This window comes from Engraulis encrasicolus, chromosome 15 (assembly GCF_034702125.1).
Source record: "Engraulis encrasicolus isolate BLACKSEA-1 chromosome 15, IST_EnEncr_1.0, whole genome shotgun sequence".
In the NCBI taxonomy this organism is placed as follows: Eukaryota; Metazoa; Chordata; class Actinopteri; order Clupeiformes; family Engraulidae; genus Engraulis; species Engraulis encrasicolus.
In genome coordinates, this window is record NC_085871.1 from 47,941,432 (window position 1) to 47,966,139 (window position 24,708).

The following is a 24,708-nucleotide window of genomic DNA, read 5'->3' on the forward strand; positions in this document are numbered from 1 at the left end:
CGAGCAGTTTGAGAACTGAGAAGAATGAGAGAGAGAGAGGGCAGTGACTACCATGTCACTGAGACTATGTGTGTGTTGTGCCTAGTGAATCCAAGTGCAGAAAATACATATCCATATAGTTTATTACATAATGCACCATGTTATTACATTTCCATCAAAAAAAAAAGTTGCGGCCGCATTCCGTAATAAATTTCGCATTTTGTAATAATTTATTACAAGATGAGAAAAAAGTTATTACGAAATGCGTTCAAGAAATGTATTACGAAATGCGTAAATTATTACACAATGCGGCGATTGTCACCGCATTATGTAATAATTTGTTACATTATTACATATTGCACCGTTATTACATAATGCGGCGTTACAAGGTAAGAACCATGAGGAGGTGGACAGGTAAGAACCATGAGGAGGTGGACAGGTAAGAACCATGAGGAGGTGGACAGGTAAGAACCATGAGGAGGTGGACAGGTAAGAACCATGAGGAGGTGGACAGGTAAGAACCATGAGGAGGTGGATAGGTACACGTAAGTTCGAGTTCAAGTTCAAGTTTATTATTCATTTCAACAGTATAAAATACAGTTGCTAGGAATGTACTTTGGTGAGCTCACACATACAACAACACAACTAATAAAAACACAAGTAGGTGGTTTATGAAAGAAAAACAAGGACAACAACAACAAAAAAAATACTGGTAAATACACCAGAAATGACATGTACAAAAACATTGGAAACATTGAAAAGTGCAAACTTTGAAAGTGCACGCATTGTACAGAATTCAGTCCATGCAAAGTAAGGAAGTGAGCTCAGTCTGATGACTTTGTAAAGTATAGAAATTACAGTTTGCTCTTGAAATAAGGAATTGAATAATGTCTGTGCACTTTATATGACAATGCCAATACTTACGTATTTACAAATAATTAAAATTATATTATCCTTATGTCAAAATTGGTCATAGAACACCTGTGAAGTCTTAAGTCAAATAATGTAAGCAAATGCAGTCAGTACTTCAAACAAATTTAACTCTGTACATTTACAAATACTGTTAAAAATGATGATGTTCTCCTTTTGTCAAAACAGGTCGGGGAAGTCACCAGGGAACACCGGCAGGAGTCCCCTAAAACAAGAGGTAACAAGAGAATAAAAAATATTAATGCAGTCAATACTTTAAATAAATTAAAAACATGATGATATTATCATTTTGTCATAATAGGAACCTTGGAAATAACCCTGTGATATCCACCAAAGAAAGACGTAAGGCATCTATCAAAGAATTTAAACACATTTTAGATATCCTATTATTATTGCTTATAATTTATGCTTTCAAGTCTGGTGTTCTCCACTGTCCCAAAACAGCCACTCCACCAAGACGGCCAAGCCCACCCATATCCCCTACCTACCACCAGGGGGCAGGAGTCCACTTCCAATGGACCCCCATTACTCCCAGATCATTCCAATATTACACCTCCCAAAAAACCCTTTCCAGGATAAGGCAAACCCCAAGATCACCCCACCTCGAGAGTCCAAAGAAAAAGTGATGAATCACCCTGTAACCCCCAGTCAAGCCTCCCCTCTCCCCAACACGTCACCTGCCCCGCTCCCCTCTGGGAATCTCAAGAAAAAGACAAACCCCATGTCTCTAGGATTAGGGTTAGGTTAGGATTACAGATCTGATAGTTCTCGGGTAGGGCTCATGCCTCTGTCCAGTGGAATGCACGGTCCTTCCTAGTTTTAGTGTCATTGTAATGTTTTTTTCCATGTATGTAGTTTGTTCATGTTCATTCAGTTTGTTCATGTTGAATAAAACCAGTAGGTAGGAGCATGTTACATGATAATCGTATAGGTGGACAGGGCCGGATTAATGCACAGGCTAGATATGGCTGCAGCCTATGGGCCCCCACCTGATAGGGGCCCCCACCACAAGATAGATATAGCTCCTGAACCAGCTATGCAGTATAGTCCCCAGTTTTAGAGGCACTTAGTGTGGAATGTGTCAAATGTGTAAATGCAGTTGTCATTCAGGAGAAATTTTAATGTTCAATGTTTGGCATCCAATAAATATTGTTTTTGCAATGTTTTTGTGTGTGTAATAGTCAGTTTCTTCATGATGCACTGCATTTTTGTGTATGCAAGCGTCAGTTTCTTCGGCCCCCAGCCATGTGATTTATGTTTAGCACGCCCAGGCCAGCTCATGTTTTTATTTCCTACTTTCTGTAACTGTTATACGTATATACAGCTGCGGGCGGCCCACAAGAATTGTTTTTTTTTTTTTTTTTTCAATAAAGAGGATGACAAAGACATGACATAACAATAAGGCACACAAGGTCAAGTAAACATAGTAAATAGGGACAATTTTGACTAGGTTACATTAAACAACTCGAATAAGAAACAAAAACAGACAATAAACAAACAAGAGGAATACATTAAAGAATATTCAAAAGTCCGTCACATTTCTTATTTACAAGCTTGAGAGAGTTGAGAAGAGATGACATTTCTAAAATAAACAAGGGTTGCATTTTTTTCCATTTATGAGGGCGGGGCTGGAACTCCAGCGTGTGACATCATTCATCACACTGGACTGGTTCTTCAGTTCCTCGTGGCTAATCATCATGGCTAAATGCATGGCAGGCTCCTGGCTATCCTTGTAAACGAAGTGGATCACTGGAAGATTGTGTTGTGAAGGCATCTTTAAGGTAAGACAGTGGTTGAAAGTGCTGAATGATAGGAGTAACTTTATTGTAAATTAAATTGTAATTGAAATAACTTTTTTGTAACTTGTATGGAGATTTGCTTTTGGAACTTTTTCTGCTGTTGGTGGGTGTGAGGAGTGCTCACTCTTCTACTTGATGTAGTGTTAGCACTAAACGGTAGGCTATCTGTCGATGACACTCACACCACTGGACAGAGTAGGAGCAGAGCTTTCCAACGGTGCCAAAAATATCCCAGTACACAAAAAACATGGACGTGTAGGGAAAAATAACAGTGCAGTTGATAGTTGTTTTTCAAATGCTACCGCGTTTCATGCGTCTCACTCTCAGCTGTTCTGGGCGGAGACAACATATTGAAATCGGCTAAGTTACATCCAAAGAGGCTTGAGTTTCTTTGGTTAGGCCTACATCTGGCAGGTCGCAGACAGTGCATGAGTTGGGAGAAGGTCAGGAGGAATGAGGGAAAGGGGAGACAGGTAGAAGGTACCAAGGGAGACGCATAGGCTACAAGTACGATTACACAGATACCTAGGGCTCTAAATTCACTTCTTTCCTGCCAAAATGGCTGGTAGATAGCCAAAACGCACTCATTTTGGGTCACAGTGGTTACTAGTTCGTCTTTGCTACCAGCCAAACTGAAATTTCACACTGCATTTGTCCGGTTAGCTGGTGTTCAGTCATCATTTAAGTAGGCTAGAATAGCAATAGTCATAGTGTATAGCACATCATCATAAGCTGCTTAACTGTGATTCAAGTCATTTATTTTTCAGTAACATTTAAGCCACCTGGCCTTCTTCAAATTGTCATGCTCCTCCACCTCCTCTTCCTCCTTCCATCTCCTCCTTCTCCACCTCTAACGCCCTCCACCTCCTCTTCCTCTTCCTCCACCTCTAACACCCCTCCTCCTCTTCATCCACCTCCTCAACCTCTTCCTCCTCTTCCTCCTCTTCCTCCTCCTTCTCTCCACCGCCTCCTCCTCCTCTAGCTCCTCCTCCTTCTCTCCACCTCCTCCTCTAGCTCCTCCTCCTTCTCTCCGCCTCTTCCTCTTCCTCATCTAATGCTCCTCCTGTAGCCCCCTCCTCCTCCTCCAGCCGCCTCTGCTTCCTCCTCCTCCTCCTATCCTCCTCCACCTCCTCCTCCTTCTCTCCTCCTCCTCCAGCCGCCTCTGCTTCCTCCTCCTCCTTCTCTTCCTATCCTCCTCCACCTCCTCCTCCTTCTCTCCTCCTCCTCCAGCCGCCTCTGCCTCCGCCTCCTCCTTCTATCCTCCTCCACCTCCTCCTCCTTCTCTCCTCCTCCAGCCGCCTCCTCCTCTTCCTCTAGCTCCTCTTCCTCTTCCACCTCCACCTCCTCCGCTTCCACCTCCACCTCCTCTTCTTCCTCTTCCTCTAGCTGCTGCTCCTCCTCCTCCTTCTATCCTCCTTCTCTCCTCCTCTAGCCCCTCCTCCTCTATCGCTCCTCCTCCTCTTCTTCCTCTTCCCTCTCTCTTCCTCCAGCGCCTCCTCCTCCTCCTCTTCCTCTAGCTCCTCCTCTTCTCCTCCTCCACCTCCTCCTCTCCTCTATCGCTCCTCCTCCTCTTCTTCCTCCTCCTCCAGTCTCCTCCTCTTCCTCCTCCTCCTCCTCCTACTCCTATAATGCATCTGCTGTCCCCTCCTCTGACCTGGTCCTCTCATGGCTCTGCAGGGTTCGGAACAGCGCCTGAACAATACTCGCAGTAGAACTATCTTCGGGAAAAACTGGCAAGAACCAAGACCCAAGCCTGCAAAAGAACCAAGACCCAAGCCTGCAAAAGACAGACGGTTCGGGAGGAGAAATAGGACACGACACCATGCCAGGTAATGGTTGATATATTTCTACAATGTTTTTTTTTCCATAGCTCTCCAAAGACTCGTTTTCTTGCTAATGGAGGCAGCCAGATGGTTGCAGGTTCAAATCCCACACTTACCAGTCCTCCCTACACCTCTATCAATGGCTGAAGCACCCTTGAACAAGTCACCCAAGCCCACATTGCTCCAGGGACTGTAACCAACTAATTCACTGTAAATAACTAAAGCCTGGCTCAAACTACACGGTTATCGGCCCGATTCTCTCTCCCTTTCGACAATCGCTGGAAAGTTACACCCCCGGGCCATCGCAAGCGATTTTCGGGAAATATTTCCTCGTCGTGAGCGACGTTCTAAGATAGAACTTTGGAAGCTCAAAGAGTCGCTGATCGCAAATCGTAGAAATCAAACAGTGTTTGATATTTGCGACTGGAAATAGAACGTCAGGCATTGTCTCGGTGGCTGCGAGCAGCGACAAGATTGACAGTTGCGATTCTCTTCTAGTGTGTGGTTCACCCCAACGCCAAAATCGGACACACAATCGCTAGTCGTGTAGTTTGAGCCTGGCTTAAGTCAGTTTGGATACGGAGTTTTGGAATCTCAAAACTTGAATAATGACATTAAAGGCTTTCATATTGTAATTCTGTTCTTTTTTTATTCTTTTCTATTCTGTTCTGTTCTATTCTATTCTATTCTATATTGTATGTAATCCAGATAAAGTCATCCGTGAGAGTGTGCACCGCTCTTTTTTAAAGAAGGCTGATGAGGTGCTGCCCAAGTTTTTCGGTAAGTCTGTACATACATTTATATATCCAAAATGGTGTTAATGCACTGATTCTTGAGAAAGTGGCTAAAACAGGTTGTAATGTTGACAGAAAAAAACAAAGTGAATTACAAAATGATATGGTATATCCTCGTAGACTAAGGTCTTGGCTTTTCAGAAATGCACAAGGCCAATCTCCCCATTATGTATTTTTTTCAGAAATCAGGCTTTTCTCCGATCATACCTTGTTTTTTGTCAACACCGTCAGACACAATTAAAAGTTATTAAAATTGTATTGATTTGGTTGCATATGTATCTGGAGTTTTTAAGTGATTATGTGTATTTTTTGGTTCACACATATGCCTTTAAATGTTGAAAATTCACTTTTGTTCTATTTTAATACTGTTTCATGTGTTCTAATTTTAAAATATGTACAGTCATACGATGCTTACTTAACGCCTAAATACAACAAACATTTTTTTGTAATTTCACAAATATTCGTGTAGGCTTAAATTGGCTATTACTTTGATATTTCAACAACTCCTAAGGAAAATGTTGTAAGCACATTCCTTTAAAATGTCCAAAACTCCTTCTTACGGTGGTGACTTAAGAACTGACGGTGGTGACAGTAATCTGAGAGTGGTGAAAGTGGCCTAATTAGTACCTGCATTTAGCAAAATAAATAGCCCTCTCAAGTCAATGGCATCTTGCATAAACACTTTATTTTTGTGTGTGCACAGTATGAGCATGTGTTTTTACGTCATTAGTTAGAATATCTAGGAAGTAAGCCACTGGTTGTTGAAAATGTGGTAAAAACAGCTTTTAAGTTGTTCAAATCCAAAATATAGAGGTGTATAATCATAGATGTAGGTCTTGGCTGTGCAGGGAATGCATTGGCCAAGCTCCCCATGTTTAACATTTTTCATAAAATGGGCTTTTTCTTGTTTTGTCAACAGCGGCAGACAGAATTAGAAGTAAAAACACATGTTTACTGTATTAAAGTGAATTACTTTAACAATTCAACATAACTGTAGATACTTATTGTATGCATATTCTTAAAACATGTCAAAAACGCGTAAAACATGTGTTTTTTGGTGAACTCCATCAGATGTCACCACCGTCAGGTTTTCTGACAAAAAAAACTCCAAATGCACCTCAGTGGTGGCTAGAGTATCATTTTGGATCACAATTATTACTAACATGCCTAGTAATGTTTCATTAACCAGCACAATTTAGTAAAATATGGAACAACATGATGAGCAGAACAAAATCTGACGGTGGTGACATCTGACGGTGTGAGACAAAAAAACACTCTTTTAAATATTATGCATTGTTTGTTCACATTAGCCATTTCATTTTCGCTCTGTTTCTTGGGTGCTTCATACCTTTTCTGAAAAAAATTATATTTATTAACATTAATGTAATACAATACTATTAAAACCCCCGACGGTGTTGACAGTTTATGGTTGGGACAGTACCAGTGTCCAAACAAATTAACAAATTGAGGACAAAATAATAAACTTACAGGAGCTTCAGTGATGGTGAAGTAGGCAGTAGAGCTAAAGGTTTGAAAAGGGGTCCTCAGTAATGAAAATTACCTTGTGCATACCTGATTTTATTGTCTTTTAGAAAAAATCTGACGGTGGTGACCAATATGCTGGACACATTTTGAGCAATCAGTAAATAATAGTAAATATTGTTTTACATCCACTATGTGCACATCTGTAGAACCACTTTAATATGGTCTTCCACATCATGGTGATATTGTTCAATTCTGATAGTGATTTTTGTATTTTAAGTCAATTGAAATGATGATGCCAGTCCTTGGGACAGGCGTTTTTACAGGGTGTGGACAGGTTTATAGCCATGAAAAGTAATACAATTACACTTAAATATTTCAAACAACTGTGTATTCGTGTGACAGACCCCTTGGCCATTACCTGGGTTCATTTTGTTTGTGAAAATGTAGTTGATTTTCAACAGAATTAATATTTTACTGCAGGGACATGTTTTTGCCAAACTTTCAAGAATCAGTGAATGACTGAATATTGTTTAAATATTGTTGCATAATTTTATTTATTTTTATGTAATTTCTCCATACATACATCATATGTTAAATTTGGTTTAACTAATGAAAAGTTATAGCAGTTTATATATATTAGAGCGCCCCCCGCAGGCCATTTTGTTATCTGTGTGTTTGACACTCGAACTCAAATTGTTCTATAGACCCTAAACTTCAACTTGGAAGTGAAAACCAAACTTTAACATCAATTTGAAATGACTGAGCCTATTACGACCCCACTATTTAGAATCTCTCTGCATAGCAGGAGGAGGGAGCCAATCAGTGACGGATATATCCATGAGAAACGCGGAAAACCCTCTCGTTTGTCCACAAGCTAGCTTGCAAAAACGGCTTGAAACAAAGCAACCAGAACATTTTTTTTTTTTAAAACAAGACCAACGCGTAACGCATTCAATAACAATAGGGAACACAGCAGTATTAATGAAATAATGATGAGAGGACTTCTTAAAATATTGTTGCATAATTATTTTTTTCTGTAATCTGTCATTTCTGGTTTCATAGACAAAGCTGTACAAGAAGGGGAAAGGAGTGCAATCCAGAGATTTCTGGCTCTGCTGGCTGGGACACTTGTGGGGGTTTCTGCCAACGCAATGACTGTCATGAAGAAAATGAAAGCATCAGAAGTGCAGAAGGCGAGGAGAACGGAACGGGGCTACGTGATCTACGTGTGTACTTTATTTTATTCATTTATTTATTCATGTATTTATTTATCCAAGATTGTCCTATTCAGACTAGGAGTCTCTTTTGCCAGGGAGTCCTGGTCAACATGGCAGCCTACATATAGCTCCAGACCATACCTGTCAACTTTGAGCTCCCAAAATCCGGGAAAATTGCCATATTTTAAGCCAAAATCCGGGAAATTTTCTAAAGACCCAATTCTGACAGTCAATGGGATGACAGAGACGGATCGCAAGGTGCGTTCTACTCTGCTTTTCACAAAAGCACACGTGCAAAGACAGTCCTGTCTAAAATCCCCCAGCACACGTTTTACAGCGTGGAGAAACAATGCAATGAAAACAAAACAATGAAATGGGCGCAATAAGTTTCTTGTTGTTTTGACGCACAAGTTGTCTGTTCGTGCAAAACTTCGTGCTGGTACAGGTTGTGATTAGGAATCGCCTGATTCGTTGTTCCGAGGCTGTTTTAATGCGTTGTGTGAACTGACGGTTTCTGAGGAAAAGAGTGGGCATCACAAGCGCTACGGAGCTCGAGGGTGACCGCTCGTATTTTCAAGGAACTTAAATTCTTGGTGGCATCTGGCATACAATCTTCTGGCAGGTAGCTTGATAAGCAAGACCCCCTGTCTCTCTCTTCAAGAGGGGATGTGTCTCGTCGGACAGGGCCATGGGTATAATTACTGGACCTACGGTGTTTTTTGATAATGTGAAAAATCCAGGATATTTCCGGGAAAAATGTTGAATCGGGAAGAAATCGGGAAATGAGTCAAAATTAGGGAGTTTCCCGGGAAATTTAGGATGGTTGACAGGTATGCTCCAGACGCAGACAGACACATAGACATATAAATAATCTTACATTAAACATAGTATCAGGTAAAGGTATGTGGTGTATGTTCAGAAACAGTGACATTCCTCTGTTTATACAGTATTAATTGTCCTGTTAAACGTCTCCAATGAGGGCAGAGAGTCCATTCATCTCCATTCATGCTTTTTATGAAGCTCTTATACATATTGGCAAACCAAAATGATAGATTTCATATGTAAGACATATGGGGCAGCCGTGACCTAACCCCATATTGCTCCAAGGACCAATATCCTGTTAATAAATATCCTGTAAATTACTTCAGAAAAAAGTGTCAGCTAAGTGTAATGTAATGTAATATTTGTGTATAATGTGATATAATATAATGTAATATAATGTAATAGTGTGTGTGTGTATGAGAGAGAGATTATTGTCGATGTCTTATTTATATGTTCGAGTTTAAACTGCACTTTGGAGACTGGTCAAACGCAATTTCAAACTTCTGTGTCAACCCTGTTGCATAGATTTCCGATCATTAAGTTCACATGTTTTGACTGTTTTACTCATTGAATGCTCATACAGATTAGTTACCTCATAAACCCTAACGGCAAGAGGTTCTTTGGCGATGCACTGATTCCTGTGAACTCCCAAACATACGGCATCATGAAGTCATGGCTGCAGGCCAGGGAGGACATTCCCGGTTGGAGCTCAGAGTTCTTCTTTTCCAGCAACACTGGGGGGAGGGTGAATACTTCCCTCCTGCTGGCCCAGTTCAAAAGGATTTGGGTGGAGCTGGGACTGCCACCCCGACCGCCAACCTTCATAGACCTTCATGACTCCATTGTCGAACATGTGAGTACAAGACCACTGTCCTAGGGTGCATCCCAATATGTGTCCTTGCCTCCTCCACTTGTGCTTGTCTCCTCGTCCCGCCTCCTGGCCCCTCCTCCGTGGAGAAAACGATAAAGTTTCCCAGCTGTCAGCCTCGCCACAACAACTTTTGAGGGACTGTTTTTCATTCACCATCCCAATTGCAAATGAGAAAAATACTTTACAATTGAGCTTTTGCAAGATATTGAAATATAATGCTGTTGTCAGTGATGTCATCATGACGAGAAGCAAGTGGAGGAGGCAAGTGGAGGAGGCAAGGTCACATATTGGGATGCACCCCTAGTCTTGGTACTGCAGGGTTTCCCCCAGCACTTTATTGCTACTTCGACAACAAACATCTACCATCTTGATCAGGTGCCCAGAAAAGTTGTAGACTTTGTGTTGTTGGACGTAATTTGTATTGTGAAGTTGCTGAATGTAACTGTATACTTTCAGCGTTTTCATATCATACTACTAATGAAAATGCACACAATAGTCTTGTCATAGTCTCTTGTCTCTGATACCAGCCAACCACCTTGACTAAACACAATCCTGAGGGAAACACTGTACTGGTTGGGGAACCTTTTTAATTCAAAGGGCCACTTCAAATTCCTCCAAAGGCTGCAAAGAGAGGGGCCGAGGGCCGTACACAAACCAGGACTTCCCCCGCACTTAAGGCCTATATTGAAGGATGCCACCTTTAAAACAGACGCCACATTCTCTTGGTCCCCTGAATATAATTGTATTGAAAATGTTATTTCTAAGATTCCTTTACAAAATATTTCAGATTTCATGTGAAGCTGCATAACATTAAAATTATGTCGGGGGCCGGACAAAGCGGCCTCAAGGGCCGTAAATGGCCCTCAAGACATAGGTGCCTGAAGAAGATCTATGATCGAAACGTTGCTCCCAATAAATTAAGTCTTTTGCAAGCAGTGTGCAGATCCTTTCCCGCTCCTACATGTGACTTTTTTGATCTGGCACCTGCTGATGCTTTTTTGCTGGATGTGCGCACTTTCCACTACACTCTATCCTCAAGACATTACATTACATTACATTACATTACATTGCATTTGGCAGACGCTTTATAACCAAAGCGACTTTCAGAAGAGGACATAATCAAGCCAACATCACAAGCAAATACAAGGTGCACAGGAGATATACAGAACAACAAGTGCATTTACAAAGAGGGGTTAGTATTTTATTTTTATTTTTTTATAATAAAGAGGAAATAATGAGAACACACACACACAAACACACACTCACAAACTAAACTAAACTAAACATAATGTCAGGATTCTGCCCTGGGGCAAGGCCAGTTCAATCATTAGTCTAGTAGATTCTCTCGAAAGAGGAATGTCTTTAGTTGTTTCTTGAAGGCTGCAAGAGAGGTGCTTAGTCTTGCTGCCTCTGGGAGACTGTTCCACCACTTGGGAACCACAACGGAGAACAATCTTGACTGGGAGTACCTAGAGCGACTGGATGGCAGAGCCAGACGGCTTGTGCTGGATGAGCGCAGATCTCTTCCAGTAACATAAGGCGTTAGTAGGTCCTTCAGATAAGCTGGGGCCGTTCCTGTGATGGTTTTGTAGAGACATAGGTTCCATACCCCTGATGCACAGTATAGGCCTTAAGTTTTTCATTCATTTAATTTCTTTCTCATTCATTGTCTTCTCTTTATTTTCCTGGCTTTTTGGAGTTCAATGTAGATTTTCATGGAGGGCATCAAAACTGCATGAACACATATGTTGGTCAGTGATGTTTGAGCAGTAGCACACGTCAGTGCAACGACAGCCAGTTGATTTTGTTTTTTTAGTAGACTATCTAAGAAGCCTATGCAATTCAGCATATAAACCACCAATTACTAATTCATATTTGGGCATCAGATGTCGTTGTGTCACCCTACGTCTAAGCCCAAAAAAACATGTATGTATGTATGTATAACTGCGAACAACCACTTCTGATAACCATCAATGAGTTTCCTACAACGCTCTGCTGGAATTTTAGACCATCCTTGAGGTGATTTGAAGGGTGCGTTCTCCACACTGCCATTTTGATATCGCTTCATAGGTTTTCTATGGGATTAAGGGGTGGACTCCTACATTATGCTGCAAAATTTGTTGATAGTCTACATAATAGTCTTCATAGTCTTCATAATTCCATGCACACGGTCAAGCAGTCCAGTACCAGAGGCAGCAAAGCCACCTCAAAACATCAGGGAAACTCTGCCATATTTGACTTTAGGGACCGTGTTCTTTTCTTTGAAGGACTCATTTATTTTTCCTCTTTTCATTTGAGTTAGCAGGGGAAAATGAGGCTTTCAAAGAAAAGAACACGGTCCCTATGGTCAAATATGGCAGAGTTTCCCTGATGTTTTGAGGTGGCTTTGCTGCCTCTGGCACTGAACTGCTTGACCGTGTGCATGGAATTATGAAGTCTGTAGACTATCAACAAATTTTGCAGCATAATGTTGGAGTGCACCCCTGAATCCCATAGAAAACCTATGGAGAGATCTCAAAACAGCAGTGTGGAGAACGCACCCTTCAAATCCCAACCGTATCTTACTCATTTCGTGAAGTATTCACGAAAAAATTATATTACTTTTCGTGGTGCATTCACGTTATTGAGCGCCTTTCGTAAAGTCTTCACGAAAATAATAGATTAATTTTCACTTGAATTGCCCGACTGTTGCCTAGCGACCCACTAGTTTGATGCCCTTTCGGTAGCCTACCGTCACATGGTAATCAAACATTTCAAACAAGCAATTTAGGGTTAGGTTTAGGGTCAAGGTTAGGGTTAAGATTAGGGTTAGGTTTAGGGTTAAGTAGGGTTAAGGTTAGGGGTAGGTTTAGGTTTAGGTTTAGGGGACATAAGGCATAAGTACCGAAAGGGCGTCGAATTAGTGAGTTCTGAGTGTATCAGCAGTGTTCTGTCAGCACCCCCTACCCGCCCCTGCAGACGTTTGGATAACCATAGCAGCAGTGGGGCAATTCAAGTGAATAGGCAGCGTGAAAATTAATCTATTATTTTCGTGAAGACTCTACGATAGGCGGGCAATAACGTGAATGCACCACGAAAATTAATATATTATTTTCGTGAAGACTTTACGAAAGGCGTGAGATAGGGCTCCAAATCACCACAAGGATGGTCTAAAATTCCAGCAGAGCGTTGTAGGAAACTCATTGATGGTTATCAGAAGTGGTTGTTCGCAGTTATTTTGTCTAAAGGTTGTGCTACCAAGTATTAGGTTGTGTTGAGGGTGTCAATACTTCTGTTCGGCCCATTTTTGGAGTTTTGTCATTCATTTCACTTTTTTTCATTCTCTTTTGTGTTTTTTTCATTGCAAGACAAACAAATGAAGATGTCAATAACACAGAACGTGTGATTGCAATCATTTTCTGGAAGAAATTGAGTATTATCTGACAGAATTGAAGAGGTGCCAGTAATTTTGGCCAGCACTGTATGTATTCATGTCTTCTGTTTGCTTTTAGGCATTGACGTCAGCTTTAAGGCTTATGTCAGAACCTGACCCTGACCTCGTCGTGCGCATGTCGATATACATGTACTACGATCTGGCTGCCTCCAGATGGTTTTTAAAAGATGACGAGGCCCGGGAAAAGGCGTTTCAAGATGTTAAAGAGCTGTTTCAAGACGACCTGGCACAGGAGGAGGAGGAGCCAGCCCAGGAGGAGGTGGTCAAGGAAGAGGTGGCTGAAGAGGAGGTGATTAAGGAGGAGGCTGTTCATGAGGAGGAGGAGGTGAAATGGAACAGGAGGAGGCTCAGGAAGAGGGCAGTCAACCAGGAGGAGGTGAACAGTCAGCAGGAGTTGGTTAAGGAGGAGGTGAACAGCCAGGAGGTGGTGATTAAGGAAGAGGTGGTTGAAGAGGAGGTGATTAAGGAAGACCCGGCCCAGGAGGAGGTGGTAAAGGAGGAGGTAGTTCACGAGGAGGAGGCGAGCAACAAGGAGGAGGTGAAATGGAACAGGAGGAGGCTTAGGAAGAGGGCAGTCAACCAGGAGGTGAACAGTCAGCAGGTGGTGATTAAGGAGGAGGTGAACAGGCAGGAGGTGGTGATTAAGGAAGAGATGGTTGAAGAGGAGGTGGTTGAAGAGGAGGTGATTAAGGAGGAGTTGGTTGAAGTGGAGGTGGTTCACAAGGAGGAAGGGAGCAGCGAGGAGGAGGTGAAATGGAGCAGAAGGAGGGTCATGAAGAGGGAGTTCCACCAGGAGGAGAACGGTGAGGAGGAGGAGGTCAAGGTAATTATTATTTCCTACACACATTCTCTAGTCTCCATGAGATCACAGATAGATAGATAGATAGATAGATAGATAGATAGATAGATAGATAGATAGATACCGTAAATCCTCTAATATTGGCCGGGGCCTGTATTTACTCAAGTGCATCTTGGACCAGGCCATAATTGGAAGGAGGCCAGAATTAGAGACAGGCCTGTATTCCTATTTGAGCAAAACAGACTACCAGTGGAATGAATAAAACCATGTGTCTACCGTATTTTGAATCAATAAAATACTTGGTTCATTTATTGAAAAAAGTAGGCTACAGTTACCATAACAGTTACGGTATTTCTTACTCACGAGGCGTGTGTCCCTCCCTCCTCTGTTTGTCTTTCCTCCTGTTCTCGCCCTGAGCTTATGGACACTATGCGGCAACTGTCATTGGCATTGACGGTCGTATTTCCAATATCTGCGGCTGTTTCACTCCCTATTTTACTCCAGACTTCACAAGGCAAACTGTTTCTTGCTGCAGCGAAATGTCGGGGAAATACACATGCAGTTTCTGTTATTTCCGGTCCGTAGCCCGATGTGATTAAGCAATCTCTATGTGTGAAGCACGTTACTGAAACATAGGCAATGAAGGTTAAGCGAGGTAATCGTATTATTGTCTAATACTGTAGCGTGTCTCCTATTTTTCCTCCACTGGCAACGCATAGTAAAAGTTTGACCGACAAATACGACGAGGGCTCTCAACTTTGCAACCAAGGCAAAGTCTCTTTCTGTATGGGCACGCTCCCTCTGCCTCTGGCTGTTTTCTGGGCTCGTGTTGTTGCCAGGCTACCCAAGCGTCTGTAGGAAAGAAACTGGCCGAAGCGGTCGCTCTCACACAGCTGATATTAACACACTGCTCACATGTAATAACTAGTCTTTGGCGTGCCGTGTGAACCGTTTGTTGTATAGTAGCAAATTAGTCCTTTTTCGGAGTGAGGAACTATGTCTAATGCTAACCAGCTTAATGGTTACAGTTGTGGATTTTGAGAACAACGTGAGATATCCGGAAAAAAAACATTGATTCTATTTTTAGACCCGGCCTGTACAAGTGACCGGCCCCAATTTACCTCCGCCGACAGCGAGACCGGCCAATATTAGAATCCCGGCCAGTAATGGAATACAGGCCACAATTAGAGGATTTACGGTAGATAGATAGATAGATAATCTAACTAAGTTGTCTTAAAGTGTATACACACACACACACACACAAACATTTAACATTCATACACCAGCTCTGGAGGCTGCCACAAGGTGCAGACAAGATAGGCAGACAGATAAGGAAATATTAACTTCAGACTTTAACACGTCTGACTATGTGTTTCCCACAGAACAAGATCTTAAGGACGAGGGTCTCTGTGCTGCTTTCACCGCTCAGCCCGAGAACCATGAGGAGGTGGACAGGTAAGGTCAAGTTCAAGTTGAAGTTTATTATTCATTTCAACAGTATAAAATACAGTTGCTAGGAATGTACTTTGGTGAGCTCACACATACAACAACACAACTAATAAAAACACAAGTAGGTGGTTTATGAAAGAAAAACAAGGACAAAAAAATGACATATACAAAAACATTGGAAACATTGAAAAGTGCAAACTTTGAAAGTGCACGCGTTGTACAGAATTCAGTCCATGCAAAGTAAGGAAGTGAGCTCAGTCTGATGACTTTGTAAAGTATAGAAATTACAGTTTGCTCTTGAAATAAGGAATTGAATAATGTCTGTGCACTTTATATGACAATGCCAATACTTACGTATTTACAAATAATTGAAATTATATTATCCTTATGTCAAAATTGGTCATAGAACACCTGTGAAGTCTTAAGTCAAATAATGTAAGCAAATGCAGTCAGTACTTCAAACAAATTAAACTTTACATGTACAAATAATGTTTAAAATGATGATGTTCTCCTTTTGTCTAAACAGGTCGGGGAAGTCACCAGGGAACACCGGCAGGAGTCCCCTAAAACTAGAGGTAACAAATCTAGAAAAAAATATTAATGCAGTCAATATTTTAAATAAATTAAAAACATGATGATATTATCATTTTGTCATAATAGGAACCTTGGAAAACCCTGTGATATCCACCAAAGAAAGACGTAAGGCATCTATCAAAGAATTTAAACACATTTTAGATATCCTATTATTATTGCTTGTTTATAATTTATTGCTTGCTTATAATTTATGCTTTCAAGTCTGGTGTTCTCCACTGTCCCAAAACAGCCACTCCACCTAGACGGCCAAGCCCACCCATATCCACTACCTACCACCAGGGGGCAGGATTCCACTTCCAATGGACCCCCAGATTACTCCCAGATCATTCCAATATTACACCTCCCAAAAAACCCTTTCCAGGATAAGGCAAACCCCAAGATCCCCCCACCTCCAAAGAAAAGAGTCCAAAGAGTCCAAAGAAAAGTGATGAATCACCCTGTAACCCCCAGTCAAGCCTCCCCTCTCCCCAACACGTCACCTGCCCCGCTCCCCTCTGGGAATCTCAAGAAAAAGACAAACCCCATGTCTCTAGGATTAGGGTTAGGTTAGGATTAGAGATCTGATAGTTCTCGGGTAGGGCTCATGCCTCTGTCCAGTGGAATGCACGGTCCTTCCTAGTTTTAGTGTCATTGTTTTTTTTTCATGTATGGGTCATTCCACGCCAAATCTCCGAATCATCCCGCACGACCATCTCAGATTTGGCAGAAAAAAATCAAGGAGGTTCACAAACGTCCCAATAGGAAAAGTGCAAAATTATAGCTCTCAACTCCTCATAGTTTTGTCATTAAAAATGTTTTTGTCAGGTACCCCCCTGACTCGTTTGGAACAGACTTCTCAGAGAGCCCACTTTCAGAGTGTTGTATCTAAAAAACTACTTTAGGTAGGTCCTTATGAATTTCAAGGGGTAACATTTGGAACATGTACTTGTGAAATGTGGATTTTCACACACCCTCTTGTCATTTACCACCGTTTTCTGGGGGCTTAAAGTTGCTTGAAAAATTCTCACTTTTGAATTTGTGGGCATCTTTGAATGACTGTGGTAAGTGCAGTTTTAAAGACAGAGGTTTGATATGGACAATGTATGTTCCCAACCATTCTGTGCATGTTGTGTTGAAAGACTGATCTTCTGTGATGAACAGTTTAGAAGATATGAAGTCTTTAAAATGGAAAAACTGAAACTTGGTGCCATCTTTGCCACGTTATTTAAAAAAAATGTCACGACTCACCACAATATTATCAACAGTTTTGGAAAGATTAGATATCTGTTCTTAACATATCCAAAAACTGTGATGGTATTCTGCCTCATTTGGTCACAATGATTTTTTAAAAACCCACTGTTGTGTGACTTCCACTGCTCCTATGAAAACCTGATATTGGGGGGCAACTTTGCCATGCTATACCAAAACAATGACAGCAATCACCACAATGAACTGAACAGTTTTGGAAAGATAGGATGTCTGTTTGCAACATATCCAAAAACTGCAATGGTGTTCTGCATCAATGTCTTGTAATGACTCTTGAAAAACCCTTTGCTGTTACATCAGCAGCTCCTGTGAAAATGCCTAAGTCACATGAATTACCAGGGGCGGAGCTACAGGGGGACAAGCAGGGCATTTGGCCAGGGCCCTCCTGAATTTGTGGTAGGGGCCATAATCATGACCTTTGCAGACTTTTGTGTGCCAATCTATTTGGGCTGACACTGTGAATAACAGGCAGTTTGACTTGGGCATTTTTGATACAAGAAATGTGAATTGAGTATTTTTGAAGCACACAATAAGAAACAGTTGAGTGATTTATATACCATTATTATTTTTCTTTTTCTTTTGGCTTTAAGGTAACTATTTTTTTTTGGTAACTAAATGTTTGTGAATTAAAGGTTATGGCCATGTGTTTAAACCTCAACACTGTAGGAGTTAACATTTTGCTATTATACCGTAATGTAAGTCTTGAATTGCAGTAGTGATAAATTAAATGAATCATTCTGATTGGTAAAGTAGCATTGTTAACACATAGCCTTGATACAGGATGTTTGCCAAACTTTATATCAGCATACGACTTTTTTTGACAATTTTCTTTTAGTTAGACAGATATTTCGAAATTTTGCTTCGATACATTTCAAATTTCCCATCATTTCAACAACTTTGTTCTGGTTGCATATCAAAATGGATAAACCTTTGGCATGAACCAATACAAAGCGCTAGGTTCCTCGGTCATGGTTAGGACTGGGGCGGGGCCAAGTTCTATGAACAGGTCACCTTTGTCATGGTTTTTTTGGGGGGGTGGGACACTTTTATGATCATGGAGAAGAGAAAAAAACAGTGATGATACAAAAGGAGGAGACTGTTCGTAGGGAGGTAACCTGACTAAACAGCTGTCCTGCCCCTCCAATCACCATGACTGAGCTACCCTGAGCATGGTGCTAGACCACTGCAAGACTGACTGAATGCTCATCAAGGGTCAACTCTTTCTCAAAGCTGAGTATTTCAAGCATTAATGATTAATGTTTGACATTAACCCTAATGAGTTTGCACAAATGGACATACATGTATACATGAAGTGAAACACATATCAAATGTAGAAAAAAAATATTCACATGACAAAAAGTAATATCTCATACACAATCTAAGATAATCCACGGCTGTCGTCAGAACTGCATCAAAATTGGTAAACAAGTTATTTAAGATGGTTATGAATTGTAATAAAAAGCATTGAGATGTGGTGATAGTCAGGATGTACTTGTTTCAAGATCTACGGGGATGTTTCAGTGATTCAACATTTCATCACTTTATTCCGGTATTTGGTTTTCAGTGCCTGAAGATGAAGTTTACACACGTCTATAACCTTTGATTTACTGGAATGTAGTTACAGAAAAAGCTGAAAAAAACCTCTGTCAACAGCCACTTTTACTTTTTTGCCGTATTATATTGAGTGTGTGGAAAATGCTCAAGTCAAATATCTTGTATCAAAAATGTCTGACTCAAATTGCTCAAGTCATTCACAGTGGCGGAACAATTGCACATAGGGCCTCATGGCAAATACTGGTAGATAGGGCCCCCACGTAGCCTGCAAAGATTAGAGCAGGGGCCCCACCTCAATAGAGCAGCAAGCTGCAGATGTCACACAGCCGTTTTTACAAGTCCATTCTTAAAAAATGAGACAGAGCACCACCCCAGTTTTTGGATATGTTAAAAACAGACATTGAGTCTTTCTAAAACTGTAAATGTCATAGTGGTGAGTTCTGTCATTTCTTTTGTATAACATGGCGAAGATGCCACTAATATCAATTTTTCATAGGAGCTATGAAAGTCACCCAACAGTGGGTTTTTGAAAAATCATTGTGACCAAATGAGGCAGAATACCATCACAGTTTTTGGATATGTTAAGAACAGACATCTAATCTTTCCAAAACTGTTGATAATATGGTGGTGAGTCGTGACATTTTTTTTTAATGACATGACAAAGATGGCACCAAGTTTCAGTTTTTCCATTTTAAAGACTTCATATCTTCTAAACTGTTCATCGCAGAAGATCAGTCTTTCAACACAACATGCACAGAATGGTTGGGAACATACATTGTCCATATCAAACCTCTGTCTTTAAAACTGCGCTTACCACAGTCCTTCAAAGATGCCCACAAATTCAAAGGTGAGAATTTTCCAAGCAACTTTAAGCCCCCAGAAAACGGTGGTAAATGACAAGAGGATGCGTGAAAATCCACATTTCACAAGTACATGTTCCAAATGTTACCCTTTGAAATTTGTAAGGACCTACTTAAAGCAGTTTTTTGGATACGGCAATCTGAAAGTGGGCTCTCTGAGAAGTCTGTTCCAAACGAGTCAGGGGGGTACCTGACTTAAACATTTTTAATGACAAAACTATGAGGAGTTAAGAGCTATAATTTTGCACTTTTCCTATTGGGACGTTTGTGAACCTCGTTGATTTTTTTCTGCCAAATCTGAGATGGTCGTGCGGGATGATTCGGAGATTTGGCGTGGAATGACCCGTATGTAGTTTGTTCATGTTCATTCAGTTTGTTCATGTTGAATAAAACCAGTAGGTAGGAGCATGTTACTTGATAATCGTATAGGTGGACAGGGCCGGATTAATGCACAGGCTAGATATGGCTGCAGCCTATGGGCCCCCACCTGCTAGGGGCCCCCACCACAAGATAGATATAGCTCCTGAACCAGCTATGTATAATAGTCCTCAGTTTTAGAGGCACTTAGTGTGGAATGTGTCAAATGTGTAAATGCAGTTGTCATTCAGGAGAAATTTTAAAGTTTAATGTTTGGCATCCAATAAATATTGTTTTTGCGATGTTGTTTGTGTGTAATAGTCAGTTTCTTCATGATATGCACTGCATTTTTCTGTATGCGAGCGTCAGTTTCTGCGTCAGGGGGTGTTGCTGCCAAAGATGAAACTGCCCCACATATCCGTGACCACCGTCAGATATTTTTTATAAGACAATAAATTCAGGTATGCAGTATGCACAAGGTCATTGTCATTAGGCCTACTGATGAACCCTTTTCAAATCTTTAGCTCTTCTCACTGATGCTCTACTGCATATTTCACCACCACTGAAGCTCATGTACTATTTTCTCTTAAATTTGTGAGGGGTCTTACACACCAAGGCGGTAAAACGTCGCGGAACGGCCGCGTTTTTTACCGGTGTCGGTGAAAATACATTGAAACCTATCTGTCCTTACACACCTAGTCGAGCGTCAGCGGCGCGGGAGCCGGCTCCGCGCTGCATTTGGAAAATAGAACTCGAGCGTATTTTTCACGCCGACGACCGGCGGTGTTTCATTCAAATGAATGGCAAAGTAGCATGCTAGCTTTAACTGTGGGGAGGGTTTTGAACAGGACTGGCCGCGCACGCCGACGCTGTCAGTGTGAAAGGCAGAGAAAAACACGCCGGTCGAAACTAAGCATAAAGATCGCGTTCGTCCCGTGCCGCTTCCGTTCCGCCTTGGTATGTTTTGGCCCTTACGTGGTTTGGGTACTGCTACTGTCTCAACCAAAACTTGTCACCTGGTTATTTTTTCCCACATTTTCTGAACAACTGACTTCTGACTGATGTAACAAACACCAACGTGTAATATAATAACGTATTTTAATTGGCCGAGGCCTACCTTCATATACCTCCGGTAAGTCTACAATTATGAATTGTGTTTTGAAGGCTTACATAATTTGGTTAGGGGGAAAAAGGAGAGAGAAAAGGTCAGCAGACGGTAATGACAATGACCTTGCTACCTTTATCTCACCAATAGCCCTACGTCTAATGTAGCCTATGTATTTCGAGTGGCTTTCACCACGTCATCATTTTTATTTATTTTTAATCTCGGAGCAACGGTCGCCAGGGACTTTCTATTGTATGATACCTTTTAGTTCTGGATCATCTATAGCATTGGTTTTCAAACTATATGGGACTGGTGGGCCCTGAAGGTATTCCAAGTGGGCCTTGAAATTATTTTCCAAAAATAGTGATCATATTGTGGTGTGTGTTGCTGTTGATTAATTTGAGCTTTATTCTTAATTAGAGGTGTGTCGTTCATGAACGAGCCGGTTCGTTTGAACGGCTCCCTGAAGTGAACGATGGGAACCGGATCACAGCTGGGGGAGCCACTCGACCGTTATTTCGTTCATTTTTCATTCTTTTTAAGCACGTGACCTCGACCAGAGTAATTCAATTTGGGAAAAAACACAATTTTTTGCCTCAAAGAGAGGCAAAAACAGTCTTTATAAGCAGGAGAATAATCAGTTGTTGTTTGGACAAAATTACCTTGAGGTGGAGTCAAAATATTACATTCTTAACACTGAATAAATAATTTAAAAAAGAGCCAAAAGATCCAGTTTTTTGAACGGCTCTTTGAAAGGAACGAGCCACAAAGATCCGGATCCCGAAAAACAGCCATAAATCCCATCTCTATTCTTAATTGGGTCAGAGGTGGGCCCCGAAATTTTTTTGACAATTTCGAGTGGGCCCCAAGTTGAAAAAGGTTGGGAACCCTTGCTCTATAGGGATGTCAAACTCAGGCCCGGGGGGCATATCTGGCCAGCGGAGTCATTTTATTCCGCACGCAAGATCACAATGTATATTACTGCTGGCCCACATAGGCCTACACCATTTGCCTAATATGCAGCGTAACGTTACAGACTTCAACATGAAATTTGATGGGTCACAGCTACCCTGATAAACCAGCCATAATGTGAGACCGGAGTAATTTAGTCTGGCCCAGATGAACGTTACCTCGGACGATTACTGATGAGAACAACCTGTTGTTTTTTCAAACCGTGCCGGCGCTCTGACCAATCTGCGATCTTTGCCGTTGATGTGCTTTCCCAACGGTGTTGCAAGCTTCGTCGTCACTCCCCCAAAACCCTGCCCGCTTTGATTCAAAACAAATCTCTGCGTTGTAATTGGTTTTGCCAGACTCAGGGCACAGTGTTCAAAACTTTCTCAGATCCGAGGCCAGACCCACTCGCAGCTGAAAAACGTCAGCGCCCAGCGGGTGGCCCTGGTTTACCAGGTTAGGTCACAGCAGGAATATGAGTGGGCCCAGGTCAATGAAACAACTCGCACTCGCACATATGCTATGTGCAGGCACAACTACCATAAGAGTGTGTGTGAAATTAAAGTAGCTAGTGCATGCGTTCACATTTTTTTAATTTTTTTAATAAATGACTTTGGCCCGTGACTTTGTTCCAGGTTTTGGCCCCCAGGTGATTTGTGTTTAGCACGCCCAGCTCATGTTTTTATTTCCTACTTTCTGTAACTGTTATAAATCCAGCTGCGGGCGGCTCGTGCATTTTTTTTTTATTATTGCAATAAAGAGGATGACAAAGACATGACATAACAATAAGGCACACAAGGTCAAGTAAACATACTAATGTGGACAATTTTGACTAGGTTACATTGAACAACTGGAATAAGAAACAAAAATAATAATATAGCCAATAAACCAACAAACAAGAGGAATACAGAATATCCAAAAGTCCTTCATTGTTTTATTATTTACAAGCTTGAGAGAGTTGAGAAGAGATGACATTTCTAACATAAATATCATAAAGAAGGGTTGCATTTTTCTCCATTTATGCTTATGAGGGCGGCCCGGGAGAAGGCAGGGCTGGAACTCCAGCGTGTGACATCATTCATCTTCACACTGGTTGGTTCTTCCTGGTGAGTAGAGGTAATCATGAGTTCGGGCTATGCTGGCTAAATGCATGGCAGGCTACTCCTTGTAAACGAAGTGGACCACAAGAAGATTGTGTTGTGGTCAAGGCATCTTAAAGGTAAGACAGTGGTTAAAAGTGCTAGATGTTAGGAGTAACTTATTGTAAATGGATATTTGCTTTGGAACTTTTTCTGATGTTGGTGGGTGAGGAGTGCTCACTCTTCTACTTGACGTAGCGTTAGCACTAAACTGTCGATGACACTCACACCACTGGACAGAGTAGGAGCAGAGCTTTCCAACGGTGCCAAACATGTCCTAGTACACAAAAAAACATGGATCCAAACGTGTTGGAAAAAAAACAGTGCAGTTGATACTTGTTTTTCTAACGCTACCGCGTTGAATACGTTTCTGCTCTGGGCGGAGATAACATTGAAATCAGCTAAGTTGCATCTGGAAAGCTGTCTGGCAGGTCGCAGTGAATGAGTTGGGAGAAGGTCAGGATGAATGAGGGAAAGGGGAGACTGGTAGAAGGTAGACCACTAGGGAGAAGCATACACTGTACGATTACACAGATACCTGCAGGGCTAAATTCACTTTTTTCATCACTTGCCAAAATGGCTGGTAGATAGCCAAACGCATTCATTAATGGGGCAAAGTGGCTACTAGTTCGTCTTTGCTACCAGCCAAACTGAAATATCACACTGCATTTGTCCGGTTAGCTGGTGTTCAGTAGAACCCTGGACACTGTGATCATTTAAGTTGGCTAGTATAGCAATAGTCATAGTGTATAGCTAGCGCATCATCATAAGCTGCTGAACTGTGATTCAATTCAATTTCATTCTGAAGTTACATTTTGGCCGCCTGGCCTTCTTCAACCTGTCAAGCTCCTCCACCTCCATTTCCTCCTTCCCTCTCCTCCTCCTCCTCTTCTAACGCCCCTCCACCTCCTCCTCTAACACCCCGACTCTTCCTCCTCCTCCTCCTCCTCTATCGCTCCACCTCCAGTCCCCTCCACCTCTTCGTCTTCCTCTAGCTCCTCCTCTTCCTCTTCCTCCTCCACCTCCTCCTCCTCATCTAATGCTCCTCTACCTCCACCTCCTCTTCCTCCTCCTCCTCTAGCCCCCTCCTCCTCCTCTTCTATCACTCCTCCTTCTCTAATGCTCCTCCACTTCCTCCACCTCCTCCTACTCCTCTAGCCCCCTCCTCCTCTATCACTCCTCCTCCTTCTCTCCTCCTCCTCTAATGCCTCTTCCAACCGCCTCCTCCTTCTCTTCTCCTCCTCCTCCTCTTCCAACCGTCCCTCCTCCTCCTTCTCTCCTCCTCCTCCAGCCGCCTCCTCCTCCTCCTCTTCCTCCTCCTCCTCCTCCTCTTCCTCCTCCTCTTCCTCCTCTAATGCCTCTGCTGTCCCCTCCTCTGACCTGGTCCTCTCATGCCTCTCCAGGTCTCGGAACAGGGCCTGAACAATACACCAGGTAGAACTATCTTGGGGCAAAACTGGCAAGAACCCAGACCCAAGCCTGCAAAAGAACCAAGACCC

At 42.0% G+C, this 24,708-nt stretch overlaps 3 protein-coding genes across 4 annotated transcripts in view; all 3 read left to right on the top strand.

Annotated features, from left to right (window-relative positions):
• LOC134464123 (probable inactive protein kinase DDB_G0270444) overlaps nucleotides 1-2,075 on the top strand; it is a 9,720-nt gene extending 7,645 nt beyond the window's left edge. For both annotated transcript variants that reach the window (XM_063217581.1, XM_063217582.1), the window contains exons 3-5: nucleotides 1,078-1,126; nucleotides 1,211-1,251; nucleotides 1,354-2,075. In XM_063217581.1, the coding sequence (XP_063073651.1) occupies nucleotides 1,078-1,126; nucleotides 1,211-1,225 (64 nt within the window). In that variant the 3' untranslated portion in view covers nucleotides 1,226-1,251; nucleotides 1,354-2,075. The remainder of the gene's footprint in view (nucleotides 1-1,077; nucleotides 1,127-1,210; nucleotides 1,252-1,353) is intronic.
• Nucleotides 1-24,708, top strand: part of LOC134464312 (uncharacterized) — a 64,593-nt gene that overhangs the window by 28,100 nt on the left and 11,785 nt on the right. The window lies entirely within an intron of this gene.
• Nucleotides 4,473-16,067, top strand: LOC134464124 (uncharacterized). The gene is made up of 8 exons (XM_063217583.1): nucleotides 4,473-4,537; nucleotides 5,240-5,311; nucleotides 7,873-8,036; nucleotides 9,433-9,702; nucleotides 13,212-13,772; nucleotides 13,902-13,976; nucleotides 15,335-15,407; nucleotides 15,928-16,067. The coding sequence occupies exons 1-8, from the start codon at nucleotides 4,531-4,533 to the stop codon at nucleotides 15,966-15,968; spliced, it is 1,263 nt and encodes a 420-aa protein (XP_063073653.1). The 5' UTR covers nucleotides 4,473-4,530; the 3' UTR covers nucleotides 15,969-16,067.